Genomic DNA, 18,428 nt, shown 5'->3' with positions numbered 1-18,428 from the left:
AGGAACAAAAAACAATCTTGCTTCCTTAATTTATGCCTAATCACCTAACAACTAAAGCAAGGGCAGCAACTAGACTAACAACTAAAGCAAGGTTAGCAATCCCTTGAATTAGTGAGAATGACAGTCATACTCAAGTTGTTAGATAGCACCACATGCATACACCCATGCTACCTACCAGCTAGGGTAAGTAACAGATAACTAGACTAGATCTTCTTCCAATACTCCCCCTCAAGCTGGATCAAACGGGTCGATTGATCCAAGCTTAGACAAGAGGTGATGAAAAATAGCAAACGGTAATCCTTTTGTGAAGATATCTACAAGTTGATCATGACTACAAATAAGTGTGTATCAATCACCTTGGACTGCACTTGATTTCGAACATAGTGGCGATCAACTTCAATGTGTTTAGTTCGCTCATGGAAGACAAGATTTGATGTTATGTGCATCGCAGCTTGGTTATCACAGTAGAGAGACATAGGTTGCTGATGAGGAAACCCTAAGTCCAATAACATATTTTTGAGCCAAATAAGTTCACAAGCAGTTGAAGCCATAGCACGGTATTCTGCTTCTGCACTAGAGCGCGCAACCACGCTTTGTTTCTTGCTCTTCCAGGTGACTAGGTTACCTCCTACAAAGGTGCATAAACCAGTGATAAACTTGCGATCGAGAGCGTTCCCCGCCCAATCTGCATCTGTATATCCTGAGATATGAGTGTGATTATTGTTGCACATGAGAATCCCTCTACCAATGGAGCCCTTCAGATATCGAAGCACACAATGAACAATCTTCATGTGATCCATGCTTGGAGCATGCATAAACTGGCTAACAAGACTCACAGCATATGTTATATCAGAGCGAGTAATAGTTAGATAAATGAGTTTACCAACCAATCTCTGATAGTACTCTATATTGGGAATGAGATCACCGTGAGATTGCAGCTTACTATTCAAAGGTGTGCGAGCAGGTTTACAATCTGTCATGTTGGCCTCACGAAAAAGATCAATAACATACTTGCGCTGATTTAGAAAACAACCATTGTGAGAGTGTGCCATCTCGATCCCTAGAAAATATTTAAGAATGCCGAGATCTTTGATAGCAAACTTGTGATTAAGATATTGTTTAAGAGCACTAATCTCTGACATATTATCACCTGTCACAATGAGATCATCAACGTAAATAAGCACCACAAGTTTACCCGATGTGCTTGAACGCACAAATAAGGAAGAATCAACATTGCTCCGACAGAAACCAACTCTTTCTAGAACATGACTGAGCTTAGCATACCATGCACGTGGACTTTGCTTGAGACCATAAATGGATTTATGAAGTTTGCACACCATTTCTGGATTTTTTGGTTGAGGATGACCTAGAGGCAGTTTCATGAAAACTTCTTCTTCAAGCTCACCATGCAGAAAAGCATTTTTAACATCCATTTGAAATAGAGGCCATGCATTGTTAATGGCAACAGATAACAGCACCCTCACAGTGTTCATCTTTGCCACAGGAGCAAATGTCTCCTTGTAATCCACTTCATAGGTTTAAGTAAATCCTCGAGCAACTAAACGAGCCTTGTTCCTTTCAATCGTGCCATCTGAATGGAACTTGGTCTTGTATACCCAACGACTTCCCACAGCCTTCTTTCCTTTGGGAAGTTTCACTATAGTCCAGGTATTGTTTTCATAAAGAGCTTGAAGCTCTTCTGCCATAGCAGCTTTCCACTCACTGTGTAGATTAGCTTCTTGAAAGCTTTGTGGTTCATAGGTTTCAGTAATTGCACTAAGGAATGTAGCAAATGAGGATGAAACTTTGCTGTAATTAATAGCAGAAGTCAAGGGATACCTAGCATTGTAAGTTACAAAATCATGTAACTTGGATGGAAGTTTCCTCTCACGGGAAGGATTTCGACGAACTATGGGAGATTGAATTGCTGGGAATTGAGCAATTTCTTGGTTGGAATGACTACTTGCGGGTTCTGATGAGATAGGTTCTTCAAGGACCACAGGTGGAGAATTCTGCAGGTTGCGAGAATCAACCTCATTCAATACCTGGTCCTTTGAAATATCTGTTGTATCCTCTTCACTTGGATATGGTATTGGGAATAAATCAAGCAAATTATCCCCCTTTCTAGAATAGTTCAGAGGTTGAGTGAAGTAAGGCATGGTTTCTTCAAATTTCACATCTCTTGAAACAACTATTTTCCTAGTTGTTGGATTGTAGCATTTGTAACCCTTTTGAGTGGATGAATAGCCTAGGAAAACACATTTGGCAGCCCTTGGATCTAGTTTGTCACGATTTGGTGCTTGTATGTGAACAAAGCATGTACATCCAAAAACTCTCAAATGGGATAGATTGATCTGTCTATCTTTCAAGACCTCATAAGGTGATTTAAAGTTCAATATCTTACTAGGCAATCTATTGATGAGATATGCAGCACTATGAACACCTTGTGACCAAAATTTTTTAGGCACATTCGAGTGAAACATAAGAGCTCTAGTTTTTTCAAGTAGATCTTTATTCTTCCTTTTTGCTACCCCGTTTTGGTGAGGTGTTCCAACACAACTAGTTTGATGTAATATACCATGTGTGCTTAGATAGTGAGACATGTTATGGGACATATATTCGGAGCCATTATCTGATCGTAAGACATGAATGTTTGAAGAAAATTGTGTGTTTACAAGTCTATGAAAATCTTGAAAAACTTCCAACACTTCACTTTTAAATTTCAAAAGATACAACCAAGTGATCCTTGTGAAATCATCCACAAAAGTTACAAAATATTTGTATCCGTCAAAGGACTCTAGGACTGGTCCCTAAACATCGGAATGCACGATTTCAAAATGATTACTAGCCCTAGACAAGGAGGAAGTGAAAGGTAATCTAGTGGACTTAGAGAAGTGACAAACATCACAGGAACTTGTAACTTTGCACAGGTTTGGAAACAAAAAAGACAGAACTTTATCAGAAGGATGTGCAAGTCATTGGTGCCAAAGTTGTTGTTCTTGAACCAGGCTTGAAGTGACTTAGAAAACCTTGGGAATTTAGACATGCTTAGAAAGGTAGTAGAGGCCATTTAAGAAAAAACCTTCACCAATCGTCTTCTTGGTGGTGATATCCTAAAAAACCACAATTTTTTTGGAGAAAATAGCAAGATAGTTAAATGAGTTTGTAATTTTTCCAACAGATAAGAGCTGAAAAGGGAATGAGGGAACATAAAGAGCCTCAGACTCGACATCACTAGAAATCAAATGTGTTTTCCCTCTCCCTACAACCATAGCACATTTGCCATTAGCAACGGACACTTGAGATGGACATGAGAGTTTTTCAAAATTATGCAGATTTGTAGACTTGTTAGTCATATGATCAGTAGCTCCTGAATCTATAATCCAATAATCATGCACATTACCTATTTTGAAAGCAATTGAAAAGGATTGTAAGATACCTGGAATATCTTGTTGTGTCACACCTTCATTTTCAGCCAAAAAACCAGCAAACTACCCTAGTAAAGCAGCTTATTTGTTGTCACCTTGACTAGTTGATCCTTCATTGTCTCCATGACCTTGTTTCTTGTGGAGGAAGGCAGCAAATTCATTGATCAGGGTGGCTGGATTATAGGTGAACTTCTGTGCTCCCTCAGAATGAGTGGTGACTGTATGATTTGCCTTGTAGGATAAGTTGTGTGAACCCTTAGGGAAACCCTTGTAGTTGTCCCTAGAAAACTTGGGCCTTAGTTCAGGATGAAGAATCTAGCAATGATCTCGTGTATGACTACCAGTATCATAGTAGCTACATTTCACAATAGGTTTCTTTCCTTTGTAGCCCCTCCCCTCTCTTCACTAGTTTTGTGGTTAGAGAGATATACCCTAGCTTCTAGTATATTTGCCTTTAATTCCACATTCATGATTTTTCTGCGAGGTTCTTCCCTTTGAATCGTGGCACACACACTTGAGAATGAGGGAAGACCAGGATTCATGAGGACATGACTCCTGAGATCTTCGTATTTAGGACTTAAACTCGCAAGAAGTTGAAATATTTTGTCTTCATCAGCTCTCTTGGTCAGCACGGCAGCGTCAATGGTGTGTGGCCGATAGACATTCAACTCGTTCCACATGGTGGTTAACTTCCCAAGGTGTTGCACAAATGAGTTTCCTTCCTGTTGTAGACCAGCAATATCCTTTTTTAACTGGAACACTCGAGCTGCATTATTCTAATTCCCATACATTTCTTTGATATTTTTCCAAATGATGCAGAAGGATTCAGCATAGCTGAAAATTTCTGCAATCTTTCGATCCATAGAATTGAGTAGCCATGACATGACCAACTGGTCTTTGCACAACCAATCATTGTAATCTGAAGAGGACACATCAGGCGCTGGAATAACACCATTAACATAACCAAGTTTTGATCGTCCTCCCAAGGCAAAAGTAACTGCTCTTTCCCAGGGAAGATAATTGAACTCATTTAGTAAGACAAAACTGAGACGTTGATTTGGGTTGACACCAACATCTAAATGAAATGAAGATGGTGCAGCATGCGAGCTAACTTATTCGCCATGCACTGAACTCTCTTCAGCCATGATAGAAAATCAGGAAAAACTCACAGATCTCTCAAGAAACTACTCAGAAGCAGGTCGATTAGGATCACTGCTCTGATACCTTATTGAAATTTGAAGGTGTATTTTTTTATTATTATGAAGAAACAAAGTACAAAGATAGCTCATATATATGAGCGTGGGAAGAAGAGAAAAACAAGGAACAAACAGCAATATTCCTTCCTTAATTTACGCCTAATCACCTAACAACTAAAGTAAGGGCAGCAACTAGACTAACAACTAAAGCAAGGTCAGCAATCCCTTGAATTAGTGAGAATGACAGCCATACTCAAGTTGTTAGACAGCACCCTATGCATACACCCATGCTACCTACCAGCTAGGGTAAGTGACAGATAACTAGACTAGATCTTCTTCCAATAGTTTCCGGTACCAAGTCTTGAGATTTCTCAAAGCATTAGCATGTCTTAGGAAGTACCTCAATTGAATCAATGGCTCAAAAACTGAATAATTGTCATGAACTATGATTTTCCTGAGTATAGCATGACGTGGAAGCTAAAAGCTTATTGGTTTAGCGTAAGAGAGAACTCAGTGCATGCTTGTATCGTTTTGGGATGGCTAATCTAGGATTCTTAATGTTTTAGGAATATTATAGTGGCTAAGGAAATCTAAAGGAAGCTTGAAGAAATTCCTGAAAAGTTAGGAGAATTCCTTCATCAAGAATCAAGGTTTCTTGCACTTAGAGAAAAGCTTGCTCTACCTAGCGCAATACCTTGATTCTTTCTCCACATTGTCTGTGTTGTTTTCCCACGTCGTCCCACTTTGTTTTGCTGACTTCCTTCCAATTTTGTAGGCGTAGTGTTCCTTTCCAACTTTCTCTAAGGAAATCCTTTGGTTTCCTTATTTCTTCTTGTTATTTCATTTTTGGTGTATCGTTGAAGAATGTAGCTAGCCTCGTGAAGACTGGGCTGCACCCTCTTACATGTTCAATGTCCACAAACTTCTCTTTTAGCAACACTCCTCCTTTTTTTTGCTTCCTCGTTTTCCTGTGTAAGCTTGGAAGGGAAAGATCCATTCTCTCCTCATTAATGGAGCGTGTGGCTTTATGTTTGAATGTGATTTTGTAGGCAGCTCAGCTTTGGGTTTTGATTGCTTCCATCTCGGACTGTACTGACTATTTCAGTCGAATAGGATAATTTGTCATCGGATAGTACTGACTATTTAGTCGAGCGTACTGACTATTTAATCGGGCTTGTGGTGCAGTACTAGATTAAAAACTCAATTCATAAAAAATTATCATGTTCATTTACTTCCTCAAAAGGAGATTGAAGAACATTTATGGCACTGAGTTTCACAATTTAAAACTAGCAAGAGAGATGGAAAAATAGCTAGCTTGATTTTGTTTTCAGCAACCTGACTAATTAATACCGACGATTTGGAGTGTATAAGTTATCCGGCGTACGTCGTATAAAATAGGTCAGACCGCATAAATAATTCGATGCTTGTTTAATACGAAATGACATCAAACACCGGATAGTATTAAATAGTACTATTCGGTGTGCTATCCGGCATGCCAAACACGCCCCCAATTTGGTATGCAAGAGATGAGGAAACTTAGTCTATTCTCCTTTAGACTTACCCATGTGAAACCAAAAATTTTGGGCTTGGTCTTTTAGTGCTCCCAAGCAGTCCAAAGTTTTTTATAACCTTAGCTTCACATAGGCCAATAAACTTTTGTAACCATCCACACCACGATCTATTTGGCAAGCCCTGATATGTATCTTGGGCCCACTTTAGCGTGTAGCGTGATTTGCATGATTTAGTTATAACAGTAATGTTGTAACATGGCTTGGCATGATAAACGTCCATGAATTTGCATAGGCTTGGCGTGGTTATACAAACGTCCATTTTATAAATTATTATTTTATTAGCATGACATTATCATAAAATCACGTACTCCTCGACTTCGCATTTTTATATGTATTTAAGCTTGACTCATGGCATTTTTCAAGATGTAGTTAGGCTTATCCGTGAGATTTTTGGGCCTAACAAACTGCTTGAATCTTCAAATTAGTTTATAGGCTGCGATCCTCTAGGTAAGTAGCCTATTCCTTCTAGTTGTCTTGGAATTTTGGATCATCTACCATTAGTACTAGTGTGTGGGAGCCTTTTTCTTTTTTGGACATTGTTTTGCCCAATGCCCTTTTTTCACATAAGAAATATTTATTGGACTTAAGAGAGAGGGCTTATTCTTTTTCTAAAGAACGTGTACCTTCTTCTTTCTCCAAGGCTTATCTCTTTTCTTTGAACATCTGCAGGGGTTGCCGTTGTGGAGTTCAAATCATTCCCTCTCTTCCAATGAATCATTCTTTCTTATTCTCTCTGTGTAAATTAAAGTAGTAATTGTTCGCTCCCTAAATCCGCCATGGCGCCTTGCGGGCAAGCCGGGGATTTACTTCACATACGAGATTGGTTGGTGCGGGCGTGCCACTACTAGATGCCGCTAGTAGACGGGATTTGAATGATTGAGGTTGCGCCTTTTGACTTCAAATCAAGAGATTGTGCCATTTGAGTGAGAGTTGCTCAAATTAAGGTTCTTTGTTTGCCTTAAAAATAAGGACTTTACTTATATGGAGAGATAGAACAATATGTAAATGACAAGGTTGCTTGGAAATATAAATGACAGAGGAAAGTGACTAATATTGCAGATTGCTTGTAATTTATATGACTGGAAATAAGTACATAAAAGCTACAAATGAGATCGATACCGCAAGTGAGCAGCAGAGCTAATAAACTAGATAAAGGAAGGCTTTTGGCAAATCTGGTTTGAGCAGAGTTTGTGCTTTTGTTTGTTTGATTGAGTGTCCATAATCCTTGTGCATCTGCTCCTTTTTATAGAGGTCTGGAGGAAACCCTCCTGCTGAGGTTTTGTACCTGCCCGAAAGAAGCTTGGGCAGCTTGCATTTCCTTTTGCCAACTTGCATGTAGAAATAATATTAAAAAGGGATTTGCATCTCCACCACATGTTTTTAGCACATGTTTTCCCACTTGTAATAAACTAACATTTAAAAGAAGCAAGTTGGCTTCTTTCACATGTTCCTTGCCCGAAAGCTTGCTGATGCCTTTCCATCTACTTGCCAAACATGCATGTATCTTGATTAAACAATGCTTGACAAATCTCCACCACCAAAACAAATTGGAAGAACAATATTATAGTGTCCAACCCCTCCACTTGCATCTAAATATCTTTCCAAGTTAGCTTTCTTGCATATTAATCCTCCAAATGCATATATTTTACCCAAATTGAAGTAAAAATGGGTATATTTTGAGTGCAAACAGTAATATCACTTGTATTTAGGAAAAAAATAATAATTTATAAACGGTACGAGAACAAAGAGTTTCATATGGAGAATATAAACTTAAGAATTCCTATTGTGTGTCACCTTCCACATTTTACTAATCCTTCTGGTCTATATATCGGAATGATGGATTTGTTGCAAGTCTATTTTCAATCAAAGATCTTCCATGCACTAGTATACTGTTATCATAATATCTCCTGCTAATAACACAACCTTATACAAAAAAGAATCTACGAATTGTTATATTATTAACATGAAATGATTTATCTGAAAAATTAACCAATACGTTCTACTACAAGTCTACAACTCCATTGTGTACTATTTGGAAGTTCCAAGTCCTTTTCATTACATGTTTATTTCTTTAATACTACTTAACATTGAATAATACAAAAATGAACAACTAAGATTGAAAATAACAGATTTAAATAACTGTGTAAATTAAATCTAACGACTAAAACTCCTGTAAGTAAATAATATGCAACATTAAAGTCACAGCCGCCTATTTCAACCAAAAAGCCTATAATTTTTGGAAGCAAATCCTCTCTAGAGCATAGGGATCAAATAACCCTAGCCTTTAAAATTTGATCATGCAGCCAAAATTTTCATGGCCTTTTAAAAGGTACAATAGCTTTTGGCGGCATTATCAAAATTTAAGGGCTAGAATTATTTAATCTCTAGGCTCCTGAGACCATCTCCGATCTTTAGGTTAAAACCTAAAATTTTTAACCTAGAAATAGTTTTTCTCCTCCAACTCTTTTGGGTTAATTTTTAGCCCGAGATTATTAAAGAATGAATTTAAGATAAATTTTTTTCTTAAAGTAACTTTAAAAAAAAATTATGTAGACTATCCTAATTTAATTTTAAATACATTTTAACTTAAAAATATTTAGATTTCGATAAATATTGAAAAATCACTAAACCGACACTGTGAAACTTGTGGAACACTACAAAAGAATATGAAACACATAAAATATTTTTTTTTTAAATTACTTTAGCAGTTAGATTTGGATTTGGACCGTTAGATATTTTTTTTACCATTGGATTTGATCAAATTAGATTTTAGCCGTTAAATTCAACGAATATATAAATATAAAATTAAAAAAAATACATATATATGGTGGGTCAACCCCACTAACTCAGAGGAAATTCTGTGCTAAATTTGCCCCAAAAATGAGTTTAGATTTTAACTCATATTTACCCAGAGGTTAGAGCAAGTTGAAGTAAATTTAGAATCTAAAATTTGAGTTTTACTCTAAAAGTTTGAGTAGGTCTAAGACTGAGGTGTAAGTCCGGAGGATCTGCTTCCATAATATTTTACATCTCCAATTTGTGAAACAGAATCCAAAGTTTGGCCACGACTGACGGTGTCTAGGGTTAATATTATATTGGCCCTGTATATGAAACCCAACCAACAGAGCCAAACTTCAATTATATTTCCGCGCAGCGCCAAGTTCGGATTCAAAGCTTCCCCAACTTCGCTTTTTACAGTAATCACCACACGCAGATTACTCTATATCACTTGGTACTTCCCTCTCCAATTCTCTCTCTCTCTCTCTCTCTCTCTCTCTCTCTCTCTCTCTGCGCTACATTTCTCTTTTATGTTTCTTGGCTGGATAATGCGACTTTCTGTTGAAATTCGATGCCTGTTGTGAATGTTGAGTTGGGTTTTGGATATTTCAAGTGGGTATTTGCAAAAATTTTAAATTCTTGTTTTTTCTTTCACATTTTCTTAGTGATTGTGCTGAGCTAGATAAAGGAAGATCCGTTTTGCATAGTCAAATCTTAGATTCTGGTCCAGTGGAAGCATTAGTTTATGTTGGCAGAAGAATTAGCTCAGCTATGGTGGGGCATTTATGTGTTAGATGAAAAGGAATCCGAACAGGGGGTAAAATGAAAAGAAATCTGGATATTACATTAAGCTGGAAAAACTGTGTCCAACTTGAAGGTAGAATATGGATTGCTCGATAAAGAAACTCATCCATTCCAATCCCCCTCAAAATTGTGGGGATTAGAAGCGATAAGTTTCCGTCCCCTCAAAGTAGAAAAATCATTCACTTCTACCTTCAATGTACTTTGAATATGGGGGGTTATCCATTCAAATCCAATTGTAAAGACCAAACACAGCCTTATAGTATGATTCACTAAAGACATAGAACACACACACACCCACATACATATATTTTGATTCCATGAGAGATATATATTCTTTAATTCGTCTTTGTCAAATAGATTGCATTATATGCTCTCTGTTTTTTTTTGACAAAGATGGTAAATTATTTTGTAAAACCCTGTATTTTCATTTGTTAAAATGTCACTGGTTCAAGTTCTATTTTTCAGGACCTATTAAGAGTGGTGGAGAGGATGTATTGTTGAATTTCGAATTTTGATTGTAGCTGTAGTCTCCATCCCATCTCTGTCATTATATGTCATTTTATTGCAGGTCGGTACTCATGTTGGTACATTTAGTTTGGAAATGGTTTTGCTTTTGTCAAATTGGACTAGTCTCATTCCTTTTTATATCTGAATCATCTAAATAAATTCTTGGTCACTACTTTTTTATTAAATCATTGTGTGGCCGTGCATACCCATGAATTCATAAAGTATTATAAATGTCTCCTTCCTCCAATTGTCTCTAACTTTCCCCCCTTATATATTGCTTTCGTTACTATTCTTTTTATTGTAATCTTAAATGTGTCCTCAGATAAGTTTAAACTTGCCAATATTTTTTTTTCTCTCATGGACAGCAATCTCGTTGTGACTTCAAGATTTTCATTTCTCAAATAATTGGACCACCTTCATAATCTTCATGATAATCATTCAAAACTCTCTTTTTCTTGTATCTAATGCTGCTGTTAATGCTATCACTGCTCCTTAGTAAACGGTTTTCAAATTGATAACCCTTTGAGTTTGTTCTTATGAGCCCAGTTCATTTGGGAATCATAAGCTGCATCGCCTTTTGCCCATTCATTTATTTTCCTCCTTTCAACATGTGTTTACTTCTTCCCATGAATTCTTCTGGCTTCTGTGTCTTCTTCACAGTTGCCTTGCAAGCTTATTTAATTAGATACATAAGATGCCAAGGTCAAAGGAAAATGCTTCATCAGTTGCTAAACCAGTTGAACCTGAAAAGGCAATAGAATCCAATGAGAGGGTTGATCTTGATGGAGATAATGATCCTGATGAGGCAACAGATGAAGAGGTTGAGTATGAAGAAGTAGAGGAAGAGGTGGAGGAAGAAGAAGAGGTAGAGGAAGAGATGAAGAGGGGGAGGAGGTGGAAGAAGAGGTGGAGGATGAAGATTCTAATAATCCGACTGGAACTGATATCCAGAAATCTCAGAGTAGGTCTGGAGATGAGGACGAGAAGAAAAAGCATGCTGAATTTCTTGCCCTTCCACCACATGGTTCTGAAGTTTATATTGGTGGCATTCCTCATGATGCTTCTCAAGAGGATTTAAAGGCTTTTTGTGAGGCTGTGGGAAAAGTAATAGAGGTTAGTTCATTTGCTTTTTAAGTACTTCTGTTTTTGTCCTTTTACAAAATAAATTATTATATTGTACTGTTTTGTAATGACAGGTTCGGATTATGAGAGCCAAAGATTCAGGTGAGAACAAGGGCTTTGCATTTGTTACATTCAAAAACATGGAAATGGCTTCTGATGCCATCAATGAGTTGAATAACACTGAATTTAAGGTAAGGTAACCTTTTTGTGCATGAGCAAATTAACTAGGACCACACGTATAATACTCAAAAGCAGGGATATACAATTTGTTTCTAAAAATGATGATTTTTGTATTTTCTCGTATTAACATCTTTGTTTTGGTACACTTTGGGCTATTTTCTTTTCAACCCAAATATGCGACTCTTCTGTTGTATTTACTCTATCTCTTTCTCTCTCTCTCTCTCTCTCTCAGGGTAGAAGAATTAAATGTTCGACATCTAAAGCAAAGAACCGTTTATTCATTGGTAATGTTCCTAGGAGCTGGGGAGAAGATGATCTAAGGAAGGTTGTGCAGAAGATTGGGCCCGGAGTTAATGTTATAGAGCTGGTCAAGGTTTGTGCGATGATTACACAGTACTTTTGGTTTTGATAGCATGCTTATGTGTGTGTTATTGTATCCTCTGGCTGAACTCTTATTTTTCAAAAAGTCTGGTAATCATTATCAGTTGTTATGCTTATTCACTGGTTTATAGTTTCTTCAATTCACTGATGATTTAAACATTTGTCACAGGATATGAAGAACACAGGCAACAACCGAGGCTTTGCTTTTGTCGACTACTATAACCATGCCTGTGCTGACTATTCAAGGCAGAAGATGACGGACCCAAAATTTAAGCTAGAAAATAATGCTCCCACAGTGAGTTGGGCTGACCCTAAAAATGACGAGTCTTCTACTTCTCAGGTTCTTTCTGAGTAATTATATTCTTTTTATCTCCCTGTTTTCTTTACATGTTATATCTGAGGATCTATGTAGCTGGAATGTTGACGGAACTTTCAGTGTATGAGTAATTGTATTCTTTTTATCTTCCTGTTTTTTTCACATGTTATATCTGAGGATCTATGTAACTGGAATGTTGACGGAACTTTCAGTGTATGAATTGGTAAAAATCTAAATAAACTATCACATAGTTTTGGTTTCAGAATTTTACTTGTTGAGATAAAGTCATTTATGTATTTATGATGGTGTGCACAGTAATGAAGATGCCATATTCTGAATTCTACTAGGTAAACTGTCGAATTAGTAGGAGTTTGAAATGACAATTGCTTTCCAGATGCGCATAGATAGAGGGTGTAAATAAAGATGGCGTGTGGTAATTTGGACTTGACCAGTTTGCATGTCATGCCATTTCTAATTGGGATAGCTCAGACTCCAGATGATCTAATAATTATTTGATTGTGAGGTGCATATTCTTAATTTCACCATTCTCATACAGGTGAAGGCAGTTTATGTGAAGAATTTACCTAAAAATGTGACCCAAGACCAGTTAAAGGAGCTATTTGAACACCACGGGAAAATCACAAAAGTTGTTCTGCCAGCTGCAAAATCCGGACAGGAAAATAGTAGAATTGGTTTTGTACATTTTGCAGAGAGGTCAAGTGCTATGAAAGCATTGAAGAACACTGAAAACTATGAACTTGATGGTATTCCTTTCTGCATTTTTTTGGTTTGCTTTTTTCATTCTAAAGATGGTGAAAGTAGTTTGTAATGTTTGACGGGTCTCTCCATTTTCAGGCCAGCTGTTGGAGTGCTCTCTTGCAAGGCCACAGGCAGACCAGAAGTCTGGTGGATCAAATTCACAGAGGTCAGGGTTGCTTCCTAGTTATCCTCCTCGTTTTGTTGGTATGGCTGGTGGTGCCTATGGTGGTATTGGTGCAGGGTATGGTGCTGCAGGTTTTCCACAGGTGAGATGTGTGCCAACGTATGGTGATTTCCTAGTTAGTTTACAGTGTCAAGTGAATATTGAATTTAACTTACATTTTTGCTCATGGAATTTGTTATTTATCCCTCAAATAAATTGCTAATGGACCATCATTACTTGGCATTAAACGGATTTCAATTATAATCTTTCAATTGACTTTTACTATGAATTAGAACTTTTGTTGGGGCTGGTTTTGTGAACGTGATATTAGATTGTTCATCTCTGGTTTTCTTGTCTTCCTTTTGTGCTTTGTTAGCAGTTTGAGTTTCTTTACCTATACATATTATTTTATTTACGGGGTTTTATCACAAATGGTCTGTTATGTTTTAGGAATCAATAGTTTTCGTCCTTTATGTTTCAATTCAATCAATTAGGTCCTTCATGTTTGCTCCCACACATCAATTTGGTCCCCAACGTCCAAAACTTTGTTTGTGTTGGCGTGGCACACGTGTGGGACTTAGAAATTCACTTATTAATTGCCATGTGGATTAAACAATATTCAACTATTAAAAAATTCTTTAAAGTTTTACAATGAAAAAACAATAATAAATAGAACACAATACCTTTAAGGCCATCCCCCCTCATGCCCTCACGGCCTCACCCTACCCCTCCTCCTCCTCCTCCTCCTCCTCCTAAAGTCTCATCCATTCTACAGATCAATTACCCCCATCCCCAAAAAACTGGAACAATGAAATGATTTAAACAATATTCAACTAGTAAAAGATGATTTAAAGTTTTACAAAAATAAAAAAAAAAAATAATAATAATAATAAATAGAACACAATGCCTTCAAGGCCATCCCCCCTCCTAGTCTCACTCATTCAACAGATCGGTAACCCCCATCCCCAAAAAACTGGAACAATGAATTGGAACTGGAGATGGAGACGGTGTCTTAACAGCCTCAAAGAGTGGAACAGAAGAGGATTTCATATATTTGTGTCTTCCACATATTCACGAGGAAGACTCAGACTCTTGGCAGGGGGTGTTAGGTAGTGGGGGAAAACTGTAGTGAGGTTTGTGTGGGTGGGAGAGGGAGCTGAGTGACGGGTAAAGAGTTATTCCTATTTTATAATTTTCAACCATTTTTTTACTTGAATTAATTTTTTTAATCTACACGTGTGCCACATCAGCACACTAACCGATTTTTTACAGATTTGGACGGCGGGGATCAATTTATGTGTGGGAGTAAACATGAAGGACCAAATTGATTGAATTGAAACATAAAGGACAAAAGCGATTGATTCCTAAAGCATAAGGGACCATTTGTGATAAAAACCCTTTTATTTACCATTGGGTTGAGGCGATAAATAAATGAAACAGTTAGCCTAGGGGTGGTTCAACACCTCATTGAGCTCACCTAAACTACGCGTCTGTTCATGTCTGATGAAGAAATCAAATTGTTTTGGGCTTAGACTTGGTAGTTGGTGCGGACAGATTCAGAGCACAGCACTTAAGAAAACAAGTGGTTTTTTCAAAATTTCATGGCCGGGGTGAACATAGCCATATAAGTCGACATTGGGCAAAAACGACTCTTGCTTCTGTGTCACCTTTTATCTTGTCTATGTGGAGAAAGGGAAAATAGCTGAGAGAGAACAGAAAGGGGGGAAAGTTGGCTGGGCATTAAGATTTAGGCATCGAGGTTCTTTTTCCTTTCATGACTCTATAATTTAAAAAGTTAGGGTTACCACGTGAATGCATTTGTTTCGGAATGAGTTGTGATTTTGGTATATCGTCTTTCCTCCATGCACCAATGCACGTGTTGTAGATCTTCAAAAGTTCTGCATGCTTTGTTCAATGCACATGACATGCAAATAATTTGTTATCTAATGCTATTGGGTCCAAATCTTCTCTGCAATACTTTTTAGGTGCATAATTTCTAATGTTCTGAATTCTGATTGTAGCCCTTGATGTCTGGACCGGGACCAGTTCCTGCTGGCATGGCAATGATGCCGATTCTTCTACCTGATGGACGGATTGGATACGTTATGTAAGCACAATACATCTTTTTCCTTGTATAGCTTTAATCCCTTCTACATAAAATAAAGCTGGAGAGTGTATTTCTGCAGAAAGCCTTCAATTAAGCATGCAATTCAAATTTTCTGCTATAATGGGGTAAAGTTGAAAACTAGAGACTTGGACAAGTCGTATTTAAAAACCCACCTCTCGTGTGCATTCTTCTCGGCTCTAGTTTCCACTTTCCAGTTTTCTATTCAGGCAACCTGGATAGTAATCGGAAACATGCATCTGGTATGACCACAAATTGATCCATATAATAGTTCAGTGATGGTTACGATTTGAACTTTGAAAGTTATGTTTACAATTCCCCTAATCGAGGACTCCTGTCGGGTTTTATGAAATTCCAGTTTATCTGTAAATTGTGTCCACTCTTCCATGGCATAATCAATCGCTTGGGGTGTTACATAGAGGCCATGAAATAACATTTTGACACTTCCTAAATTCATTCTTCCTCATTGCAGGCAACAACCGGGTGTGCAGCCACACCCCTCGCCATCATATCAAAGTAGTGGCTGGGGTAATGGTGGGAGCGGTAACAGAAGTAGTGGAAGTTCGAATAAGGGTAGGCACGTCAATGATTCTGGGCATGGACGCAGGTATAACCCATATTGATTTGTTCCTGTAATGGTTAGAAGTTGGGAATCGACATGTTCAAGATTGTTGCATACAGTTGTAACAAGAAGGTTTTATATGGTAGTCCCATATGCATACTGATTTCTTCATTCAATCACACCTATGTACCTTACCCTTATTTGTTAAATGAACACATTTTCGGTGTAAACGGATTTGTGAACTTAAGTGTAACCGTTTGTATCATCAGTCATGCAATGGATATGAAAAATTGTCGATAATCACTAACGTCGGATACAATCCCTTGCATTCTTTACTCATTTGTTCGTTCATCTTTCTAAATGGACAATGCAAAATCTCACACCAGTTCATATTTGGTTCGTACGTCAAAGTTTTCTAGAATACAACCACAAGGTTACTTATACAATGCAAGAACTGGACGGTGGTGGCTTTTTCTTTGCCAAGTAGCTTTCACAGAAGCAATTTTCATCTTAATTCGCATTCGAAGAGTAAAAATATGAAGATTCTGAAGGATAACCAAATTGCTGATTGTTCGAAAATAACATGGGCAGTTATAGATTTTGATGGAGAAGCAAACAAAGAAGAAAACGAATAACACGAAAACTAGCAGAATATGTGTATTCCCCCGCCTGCTTACTCATTCATCACCACTGCCATCCTCATCTTGGTTGTCCTCATCCTTTCCGCCTTGCTTCCGCGACGATGATTCTTCCAATTTCCTCTTCTTCTTCACTTCTTTTGTTTTTGACGTTCCCGCTTTTTTTCCTGCATTCTTTCCTCCACTTGTTCCTGCATTCTTCGTCGCATTCTTTCCTTCATTCTTTCCTGCACCCTTCCCGGGATTCCTCGGCCTTAGGTCTGCACGCATCCAAATCAACCAAATTGAACGAATTTGCTTTCAAAAAACCAAAGAGAAATCAATCATATGCGCATTTCAGATCCATAGAAAAAACCAGCGAGTTAGGCATTTCATCAAACACCTCACGGGCGCAACTTTTGACATATACCAATGCAAACTTAAAAGCGATTGACCTTCAAGAGGCTTGATGAACTCAGGAAACTCGATCTCTTCCAGCGCCTTCAACACGTCGTCGCCGCTGATCGTCTGCCTCTTCTTTTCCCTGCATATGTCATTTGCTCTGCACCCAAATCACACATTTAACCTAATTAATTACAATTACTGCGAATAATTAAAAGATTATGGCAGAGAGAGACTAGAGAGAGGTCGGGAGGTGCATACGTGGCGGAAAGGTAGTGGATGAAGATCCGGGAGCTTTCGGAGAATGCTAGGATCGCTTCTTTGTGAACGATTAGGTCGCCGTCGCCTTTGTGGCACTGGGAAAGCTTATCCTTCACCACCCGTCGCACGATAGCCTTCGGCAGCTCCTCCGCTTCCGCCACCACTTTCTCCATTTCTTTTTTCCTTTCCTTCTCTCCCTTCTATGATTCTTTCTGTCACACTCTGTCTCCAGTCGTCCAATCGTCCAATCGGAGGTATCAAAAAGGGGGGCGAGGTTATGATGGTAATTTCGGTGTTCATTCCCGCCATTCCTTAATCCTCACTCTCGTTTCCCTCCGTTTTTGTTTTTGTTTTTGTTTTTTTTTTTGTTTTTGTTTTATTTAAAATTGTTGTTAGCTAACGAACCACTTATGTATTTGTTTTAGTTTATTGATTAAAGACCTTAGTTTTAATTGATTTTTAACATAAATGATACTTGCAGAGTGATTATGGGTTGGTTCGGGATTGTAGTACTTTAAAAAAAAATCAGTTTATTAAAAAAATATGAAAACATTAGATGTATTTGGTAAAACAAAAAAAAATGTTTTTTCGAAAAAAACTGTTGTCAATGAATGTATAAAAACATAGAAAAGCAGAAGTAAGATCTATTATACTTCTAAAAAAGTGCTTTTTTTTTCAAAGTATGGTAACCAATGCTCATTTAATGAACTTTTCAAATGACAATTATACCCCTACATGTTTTACAAAATTACAATATTTGCCCCTACATTATTGTATTTGACAATTATTATATCACATTAAATACTATATATTTTTTAGTCATTTAACATATTTAAAGCAATTTATATAAAAATATATCAAACACTTAGACACTGTTTTTTTTATTAAAAGCACTTTTATAAAAAAATGTTTACCAAACACTTAACAACTTTATTTTACAACTGTTTATTCTCACAGCACAGCAGAAACAATTTTTTTTTATTAAAAGCACAATAATACCAAACTAGGCCTATAATGACTGTTCCATTCAGAAGCACAAAATTTTATGAGTCAAACTTAAAAAGTTTTGTGTAGGTTCCTACTCATCATTGAGTTGCAAAATACTATTCAAAACCAAATAAAAGTGACTGTTTAGGCCATTGCACTAGTCCAAACTTTTTCAGTAAATTCTAACTATGGTCCTTGAACAGAAGAGCAACTCATATGACACATGTACATTATTACCGTGACATCATATGCTAATGAAAGAAATGTTA

General features: G+C 37.4%; 2 protein-coding genes and 1 pseudogene across 2 annotated transcripts; 1 reads left to right on the top strand and 2 right to left on the bottom strand.

Annotated features, from left to right (window-relative positions):
• Positions 1-314: 314 nt before the first annotated feature.
• LOC139189452 (uncharacterized mitochondrial protein AtMg00810-like) lies at positions 315-1,493 on the bottom strand. Its single transcript, XM_070808407.1, has one exon. It carries the CDS (start codon positions 1,491-1,493, stop codon positions 315-317), a length of 1,179 nt encoding a protein of 392 aa, XP_070664508.1.
• A 7,855-nt stretch (positions 1,494-9,348) lies between these two features.
• LOC103453356 (heterogeneous nuclear ribonucleoprotein Q-like) lies at positions 9,349-16,192 on the top strand (annotated as a pseudogene).
• Positions 16,193-16,380: 188 nt separating this feature from the next.
• Positions 16,381-17,456, bottom strand: LOC103453357 (DNA polymerase II subunit B4). The gene is made up of 3 exons (XM_008392902.4): positions 17,173-17,456; positions 16,965-17,071; positions 16,381-16,790 (listed from the first exon to the last, which is right to left on the bottom strand). Exons 1-3 carry the CDS (start codon positions 17,343-17,345, stop codon positions 16,570-16,572), a joined length of 501 nt encoding a protein of 166 aa, XP_008391124.1. The 5' UTR covers positions 17,346-17,456; the 3' UTR covers positions 16,381-16,569.
• Between the last annotated feature and the right edge of the window lie 972 nt (positions 17,457-18,428).

Source organism: Malus domestica, chromosome 11, assembly GCF_042453785.1.
Source record: "Malus domestica chromosome 11, GDT2T_hap1".
Lineage (NCBI taxonomy): Eukaryota > Viridiplantae > Streptophyta > Magnoliopsida > Rosales > Rosaceae > Malus > Malus domestica.
The sequence above is the reverse complement of the archived record's forward strand: the minus strand, read 5'-3'. Positions and strand labels throughout refer to the sequence as shown.

Coding starts and splice junctions, on each gene's coding strand:
- LOC139189452 (XM_070808407.1), bottom strand. CDS start 1,493: ATGAACACTGTGAGGGTGCTGTTATCTGTTGCCATTAACAATGCATGG.
- LOC103453357 (XM_008392902.4), bottom strand. CDS start 17,345: ATGGAGAAAGTGGTGGCGGAAGCGGAGGAGCTGCCGAAGGCTATCGTG. Junction 17,072..17,172: donor ATCCACTACCTTTCCGCCAC/GTATGCACCTCC, acceptor ATTTGGGTGCAG/AGCAAATGACATATGCAGGG. Junction 16,791..16,964: donor GTTCATCAAGCCTCTTGAAG/GTCAATCGCTTT, acceptor GGATGCGTGCAG/ACCTAAGGCCGAGGAATCCC.